An 8,693-nucleotide genomic window follows, 5' to 3' on the forward strand; every position below is an offset into this window, starting at 1 on the left:
TCAGAACTAATACAACTTCCAAGATACGTAAAGCGCTCCACAACTTCCATCACTTCTCTCTGGATTGTAAGTGGCGTGTTCAGTGACTGCACATCCACGAGCATGAACTTACACTTTGCGGGTGCATAGTGTATGCCAAAGGACGGGATGACTTTGGTCAGTTCATCCAAGATTACTTGCGGCTTCTGCTCCTCTTCGAACATGAGAACGATGTCGTCTGCATATTTCAGATCGACAGGGTTTTCTTCACAGGCCATTTGAAGACCAGGGTTTTGGAGACCCTCCAGCGTGTGTCTCCTTATTTCCTAACCGGTAGCCCCCTTTGGAGCGTCTAAGGGTTTCTTCGAATATAGCGTACCATACAGAGTACTCACCGCCTTCTGTTTAGGAGCTTCGAAATAAAAGATATCTTTATTTAACACCTTTCATTGTCGGAAGTTACTTCTTCTATTGAAGCTACCATGAAGAAAACCGTGGGTCACCAAGGGTGCAGCTTGGAAGTGAATTTTACGAAGAGAACTTCCTTCAGATCGTTTTTGTCTTACAATCTCCAAAGATTTCTGGTCGTTTAAACATGAGCTGCGAAAGTCTGTAAGTCTATTCAAACGTGTAGGGTGGTGGAGTAGGAAATGATAGAATTGAAAATTGAATTGACAGAGCAAAACGATGGGAACTGATCGCGTACAAATATGACGTTACTTGCTTGGCTCTGTGCTTTTGAGGAGTGTGTCTTTAGACGGCTTCCAACCGTTTGTCCTCATGGTTCATGTATGTTTATAAATCATTTGATGCATTATCCCTTTTCCATCCAATACAGAAGCAAAACTGGCAGACTAACTACCAAGAAACAGCAAGTAATTGATCAATTTGAGCATTCCTACTGGGGTCTAGCAGGTTCCATGATGGGACAAATTGGGGAATGCGGTGGAGCAGCTCCAAATGCTGTTGCTCTCGCGGAAGAAGGTCGTTCCATTTCTTCTGGAGTGGTTGCCGGGGTCCCATGCAGACGCTGATACATTTCGCATGCGACTTCATGGACCTCTTTAATCTTGGGACGATCCTTTGGGTTGGTCTGAATGCACTGCTTGACCAAATTTCGAAGCTGGTAGTGAAAATTTGAAACAAGAGAAGGTTATGGTGAATAAAACCTATTGCATCGATATTCTTCAGATATGAATGGTTGGGTAGTTTACTGACGAACCAACTGGACGAATGACTGGCTGACCGGCCGACTGATCGATGGATTGGTTGGTTAACTGGTTGACTGCCTGACGAGCTGACTGACAACATGCTGACTGATTGGTTGACTGACTGACCGTCTGTCTATCTATCTATCTTTCTATCTACCTATCTATCTATCTATCTATCTATCTGTCTGTCTATCTCTCTATCTGTCTGTTTGTTTGTTTGTTTGTTTGTTTGTTTGTTTGTTTGTTTGTTTGTTTGTTTGTCTATCCGTCTGTCTGTCTGTCTATCTATCTATCTGTGTGACTGACTCACTGACTCAATGACTGGTAATTCAGATGTGTAGGACAGTCAGCATCTCTGTTACTTAGCAGTTTAGCTATTCGGTAACGTCGTTGTCTATTTATTTTTGCCTTCCGTAAGGCCCCAAGGCACCGAAAGGAGAAGTATGCGTTAGATCGATAGGCATGTTTCGTCCTCCGTTGTGCTTAGTCAGTCACCTCATATGTATGGCTGTATCGCGCACAGTATACGCAATAGTATGGTAAGAACCCATTGCTACCGCTAATTGTCACATCTCTGTAGTTGAACACTGTCTAGTAATAGAATGTCTGACTTCCATCCCTTAGTTGTGCATGCCGATGAAATATAACGCTAGCCCGAATGTCTAAATCAGATGTCGATTAGGTAGCAGTTAATCTGCTCTCAAAAATTGGCTATTAGCTTACAGACGATTCGTCATCATTCGAGGAGACATTGTCAGTGCGCCGTTGGGTGGGTAACTAATCCAATTTTACTTGTTTGTATAGTTTGAACTTTATAACTCTGAACCGACTGGTTGTTAGAAGTCTTGTTTGCATGTGCGTTTATTGGTCTGTTTGGAATCTATGCTGCTTTGCGGTTCGACTTAATTCACCTGAATGGTGCGTTGGCTCCTCCTATTGTGACGCCAACTGAAATGTGACCTACAACCAATTAGCTCTCGAAATTGCATACACCTGGCATAAATCATCGACATCTTGATGTTCTCCTAAGCTTGCGTTATCAATTCAGTTGGATTCAGTTTTGTCAGCTCCGTTCATCGTGGTACAGTATTTTTTCTCCTTGACTCCGCTTCACCTCCTAAGTTAGCACGCGTGAGCAACTTCAGATCAGTGCGGAAGTCGGCCGACAATTGATTCACAAACATTTTATCAGTGCACTTAAACGTGTACTGATGATGTCTTCCCGTTTGGTGACGAATCACTTGCAAGTCAATCGCTGAGCTCAGCAAACGGTCAACGATCGCTAGATCGAAAACTAAAAGTCCAGAATTGTACCGTACTGTCAGTTTGTTCGCGCTAGGTAAACCTAGTTCTCATTACGTTTTCGTCTGAAGAGCGCGAAAAAGTGTGCTGGGAAAAACAGGCGCAGACCTGAGTCTTCATGGAGTGACTGGTTTCCTATTAGTGAATAGCTGTTGCGGATCACATTTTTCTTGATACCTTCTTAATACCGGGTCTGAATAGCCGCTTGATAGCCTGATGCATTTAGCCAAACCATAAAGCCAATGAACGTGCGAATCAGCTGATCGATCGATGGAACACTGACGCGTACATGCGTGTCCTGTGCAGCCGACTGTTCATAAAGCTCACGTGGAAAGTTCTAGGCGGGCCAAAAAGTGGTGCTAAAAATAGAACTCATCCGTCAAGGACAAGTGGAGAACAACCAATTAAATCTAACTCAACCAGAACGGTTATTCCATTGGCGGTTGTGTAGTCCAGTTACGTTCGTATCTGAACTAAACGATGCAGAGTTCGACGTTTACGGTAAAACTCATGAACTACCCCTTTATAAGAAAACTTCTGAGCTCAATTTTATTAGACTATAGCAAAATGCGCGCCGGAGATAATCAGTAGAACTAGAAGCGGGTGGTCTGCATCCTGGATCGACCCTACCATGTCGAATATAGCCCGTACTTGTTCCCCGTTGTGGAATAGTACGTCTAGAATAGCCAAACTTTTCAGGTCCATTGTAGGTTGTTTGGCAATTTGCTTATCGCGTGAACACGAGGACCCTGTTGGGAAGGCGGCATTGTATGTCATGTCATCCTCAATAGCAGATTGTTCAGAATGACGGTCTGAGAGTGAACCACACCTGACTAATTTTCGAAAACCGTTTTCTACCGCCACTTGTCAGAACGGTCTTCATGGATTTTGTTTGATCAAAGTAAATGACATGAATTAGCCAATAAATAGATTGCCAAAAATAGCAATCACGAAAACAACTTTCCAATGGGGTGCTTGACCCGATCGATATTGAGCCATACGTGAATAAATGTTGCATATGCATATCAGCCGTCCAGAGTTGGAAACTTTTGGTGGTGTAAGGATATATGGGAATTTCGATGGGGTTTTTGTCTCGAAGATAATCGATGTTGAAAACTTATGAAACACTGTACAGCCGTTTCATCCTTGTTGATACGAAACTCCAGGAACTCTGGGATCTGCGAACCCCCGGTTAGTAGTTTGAAAACGTGGACACTCGGGGAACCACGTGATGCGCAAACCATGATTGGATTAAGAATAACGCTGTATCCTGTATAGGTGAGAGCTATTCATGCTGTCATAAAGCGGCATGTGGACGGACTGTTAAGTACCGAACACTCGACCGTAAAATCACACGCTCGGAACTGGCGGAGCTTCGTGACGCACGCACTGCTGATGAGTTCCACCTAGGAGGAAGCAGCAGTATACTGCTTCTCGGCTTTTCAGTCCCATTTACATAATGAATCCACCAATGGACCCGGAAATGTTGAGGACAAACTTAAATGTCCCTTGGAGATATTACTTGTCAAGAAATCAGTAACAAAGTCTTTGGTGACCCCAGTGACAGAACTACTTACCTCAAGAGAATGGATAGAGTCGGGCAGTGGTGCATAGTCCCCGCTTTTAATTTTACGGCACAACAGGTAGAGATTCATGTGTTCGCCGTAGAACGGAGACTGGAGTGCGGCCATCTCGTATAGTAAACATCCAAGGGACCAAATGTCCGAAGCGAAATCGTACCCATTCTCATCGATCCGTTCCGGGGACATATAATATGGTGTTCCGACTGCAAGGAAAATAAGGCAAAATGAACGTCAAAAGTATACCTATCAGATGGTAGTTGTCTTCATTCTGTTGTATTAAAACCTACCATGTCCTTATGAGGGGCGGTGTTTTGTCTGACAGAAAGAGGTCAGTCATAGAACATCACACGAAGCCTGCCGACCTCCGGTTGTTCCAACATGAACGTTATACTGCGGTAGTGGGGATAAGTCAGGCCTCCTCCTCAACTGCTTGGATTTGAAAGTGGCTCGAGACGGTAGCTGTGGACATCTTGATTGAAGGCAACAAAAATGTTCCAAAAGACAACAGTCCCCGTGGTTAGCTCCGGTCATATCTCGCTTGAGGATGCATAAAACGTTACAAATTTCGATCCAATCTTGGCTCCATTAGAATAGGCCGGGGATAACCAGACATTCAACATCGGAACTGACGGTGGTTGACCATGTGTGATGCAAACGCCAATGTTGGCTGGGCTTTGAAGCAACGACAGCTTTGTTTATATCAGCGTATGGAGTTGCAAGCTAATGGCCTTGAGGATCCAATCATACCCTGATCTTGAGCCGACATGCCACAAACTGCCGTTACATCGACAGCAATATAGGCTTATGTAGTTTGTCTTTCTTCAACCGTCCGGCAAACTAATCCCGATATCCAAACTTTCACCGCTTGAAGCGGTGATCTGTTTGAGCAGAGTGAAATGCTTTCAACATTGCCTGCTCCTTTGCTTTCTTTCGTCTACTAAACAATGAGTGTCTGAACGCTCTGACTGCACAAGTACGCCAAAAATCGGTAAGCTATTGTGAGTGTGCATGCTCACTTCGAAAGATTTGAGGAACTGCAAAGTGCTCGAATTCGAATATATATATGACTTGTTCGCCCGGCTACCAACTTCATCATGTCTTATCATCACTATATCGCTGTCTTGACGTTTTCCTCTGAGTCCGTGAAAAACAAACAAGGCAGCAGATTTCACTAAAGGAATTTCTTTGATTAGCTTCAAAAACATCAGTTCTTTGGAATAATTCGGTACGGATTTGTACTGCCAGGCAAAAAAAGAATCTCAAATGGTAGGCAGCATACCACAATGGCGATTGAGCTGGATGTGTGGAAAAGTTTCAAAAGTTATCAATTTCACTACCTGTCAAGGAACAAGACGGCATTGTTTCGACCACCTGACGGTGGTGCAATAAACTCCCTTATGTACTTCTTTAGGATTTTGTTCTTTCAAAGTCAACAGAACCATCCATCCAAGATACCGTGCAGTTTTGTAAACTTGCTTCAGATAGCCTGGATCCAGATGGATTAAGACTGAATGAGACCACTATTTCAACAATACGAGTTCGATCCCTACATGAAGGCACTCCCAATACACTACAAGCCCACATCCTAATGATCTCAAAACCGGTTGTCTTGGAACCAAATTTTCCAAAATTTCAACCCCTTTACTGACACTTTTCCCATGATGCCATTATAATGAAGATCAGCTGTACGATAATCCATGAATCAATGTGTCAGTACGATCGATCCGGTCGTGACAAGAATCTGAACAAACAGTGTGCTTCTCACCCCTGATTGATGATCCGGCGTCTTATTTCTCTCAGCACTAAGGAACGTTTGCTCTGATCTGGTCACAGATTGTTTGCGGGGGAGGGACAGATAACCCGACACTCAGCAATCTGTCCCGCATTTGGCAGATTGCTCTGAGTGGTTCAAACATATTCTGGAGAGGGAATGTCAACCAAAAAAACAAAAAACCGTTTACTCCAAGTCTGACCCGTAAACAGTTGACACGAGACGCATCGAACCCAAAGTACCAACTGATTATTACTTCTTACAGGTCCAGAAGAATATTTCTACGAAACGCACAGTTGCGGTTGCAAATAAACACTTTTCCGAACTCGTTTTGTTGAAAACACTGTTTGCCATTTGAAGAATCTTCTCGATCTTTGACTCACCTAGTGAATGTGCAACCGTCGTTTTCGAGCTGAAATATCGACCCAATCCTAAATCACCAAGCTTGACTTGACCACGGGCGTTGATAAATACGTTGGCGGGTTTGATATCTGTTCAAGAAGGAGGGTAAATTGATTCATTCAGTTCTGTCTTTGTACGAGGTATCACAAGATTAGGATATAACAGATAATAACTTGTATTGTTCTTTTGGTTAGAAAAAGGTATACTCTTTCTGGTACAATAATCGATGCTCACGCTAAAATCAAGTTAAGCTGAAACGTCGGACATGTTACAGCGGCTAACAAAACCACTTCAAGGTCTCACTCCGGGGAGAAGAAATACCTCCTCTGGTTTGATAGACAATCCCCAAAAGCCGAGTAGCAGGATGGAGTTTCCACCGTCAGCAAACCTAATCTGATTGTTCATATGCGGTTTCTTCTACATCGGCTAAAGCGTATTTCCTGGAAGCTTCCGCTTTATCCCGGCATCAAGAAGTAATAAATCATATTCATGTTTATCAATTAACTTCGAAAATAACCAGTATCTCGTTCGAAAAACACTGCAAGCGCGCCAAGTGTGACGGCACGCAACCATACTGGACTTAAGACAAGACGAGCGCTCTACAAACTGACAACACTACTGGCCACTGGAGATACGAATCTGAGAAATGGCCCCGCAGGAAAACTCAAACGCCGAACAACCAGCTTGGATTTCTCAGTGCTGTTCAATACTGAAATCAAGGTTCTTTCAGTTTCTTAGGCCTAGCAGCCAGGAATCATGCAGAGATTTCCCTGGAGTGAAGTCAGCAATTTTGGTCGATTTTTTGGAATACAAAACCAAGCACAGATTGCATTGTAGTTTGGAAAACCAGCGGCCCGATAACCGTAAGTCAAGCTGCTAAAGATGCACGAATATAAGCGTAACGTTGCATTGTAGTTTGGAAAACCAGCGGCCCGATAACCGTAAGTCAAGCTGCTAAAGATGCACGAATATTCAACAAGCGTAACGACAACGGACAACGCACCCATGCGAGACGAGCCAGGACCTTTCACCGAAAATTTCTGACTACTGATAAACCAAAAGTAGGCAAACATATCAGAGCACTTACCCCGATGCATTATGCGCTTGGAGTGCATGTGCTCCAGACCACTGCATATCTGGACGAAATATTTCCATATTGTCTTCTCTGGAATTAGACGCTTCCGCTTTTTGAAATGCTGAAAAATTTGAAGACACGGGTGAAGGAATCACTTATTGGCATGGAAGCGTCTCAAGGACACTTTTTTTGGTTCACCGATTGTAGTCATTCATGGGTCATTCATAGCCAGCAGAACTAATCACGCACAAAATGGTGTTACGAGTAGTGCACTCGGAAGGTTGCCACAATAGCTCAGATTTGAGTCTTTTTTACAATCTATGGGGAAGAGATGGCCCAAAGGGTTAGAGCCGGAAGGTCCGTGGTTCGAATCCGACCTCTGCCTCTCGACTTTCCCTGTCTAGGCTTGGGCAACCTGGCTGTATCCTAGCCCTCGTGCTTCCTTCGGGTGGCATGGCAACTAGGCACCGGAAGGGTGCTACAACTGAACGCTTTCTTTTTTTACAAGATATGCAACTGCTGTCCGTTTGGCTACATGCGTGCCTCATATTACCTCTCACACAAAGCGCCTAATTAGCCTTGGATTTTGTCTATTCAAGGTCCTTCGCCCAGCTGTCAACCTGTACACGTGTTGTCAAACCTCAGAAAGCGATTCTACGGCCTATTGGTTTGAATTATCATACAGAGCAGTAAAGTGAAGTTTTTATTTGTACATATACGAGGAGTTTAAGTGGTCAAAACAATTTTGGAACAAGAGACTTGTGTGACCTGACATTGGCCAGCATAAAGCGTGAGTGTATGGGGTTTATCCACCGAAGAAGGGCACTTTCTGCTGTGTGCCTTACTCCATCTTGGCTTTTGGGCATTCCGAAAGTACCGACAGCGTTTCTATCTTGAAAGCACGGTTGCTTGGAAGTCGAAACTCATACAGGAGTGAGGAAAGCCCAGTGGAAACGACAAAGTGCATATCACACGGGCAGGGACTTACTCTTATCATGTGTGAAAGATCCCCGGCATCCGCTAGTTCGAGCACAATGATCAGTTCGTTGTTCTCAATGAACGACGCCAAGTAGCTGATGACGTTGGGATGATTGAGTTTCTTTTATATGAAAACAAAAAACGGAATAAAAGAGTTGATCACTAAAGTTTTCTCCAAAGTGGCATGTTAGTTTGACGCTTTTATCACCTTCAGTCGGCTCGTTTTATTTGAAAGCAAACAAGGGAAAACAAAGGGAGACACGGCGGTGCCGGAACGTAACGGGACTGGCTGTTAGGGGCGAGCAAGGAGCCTTTGCGGTGGTTTGAATACAACTAAGCAGACTAGTCATAAGGCATCACCTGGAGTTGTCAACTTATGTGTTCACTTATTT

At 43.9% G+C, this 8,693-nt stretch overlaps 2 protein-coding genes across 2 annotated transcripts in view; one reads left to right on the forward strand and one right to left on the reverse strand.

The window, feature by feature from the left end:
• Positions 1-574: 574 nt before the first annotated feature.
• T265_06928 (hypothetical protein) lies at positions 575-7,896 on the forward strand (the record flags this gene model as incomplete). Its single annotated transcript, XM_009172331.1, has 2 exons — positions 575-591; positions 7,728-7,896. The coding sequence occupies 2 exons, from the start codon at positions 575-577 to the stop codon at positions 7,894-7,896; spliced, it is 186 nt and encodes a 61-aa protein (XP_009170595.1).
• T265_06929 (hypothetical protein) overlaps positions 878-8,693 on the reverse strand; it is a gene marked incomplete at both ends in the record, with an annotated part of 21,533 nt that continues 13,717 nt past the window's right edge. Inside the window, 4 exons of the mRNA XM_009172332.1 lie at positions 878-1,072; positions 4,070-4,278; positions 6,230-6,337; positions 7,336-7,444. Of these exons, the coding sequence (XP_009170596.1) occupies positions 878-1,072; positions 4,070-4,278; positions 6,230-6,337; positions 7,336-7,444 (621 nt within the window). The remainder of the gene's footprint in view (positions 1,073-4,069; positions 4,279-6,229; positions 6,338-7,335; positions 7,445-8,693) is intronic.

Source organism: Opisthorchis viverrini, assembly GCF_000715545.1.
Source record: "Opisthorchis viverrini unplaced genomic scaffold opera_v5_152, whole genome shotgun sequence".
In the NCBI taxonomy this organism is placed as follows: domain Eukaryota; kingdom Metazoa; phylum Platyhelminthes; class Trematoda; order Opisthorchiida; family Opisthorchiidae; genus Opisthorchis; species Opisthorchis viverrini.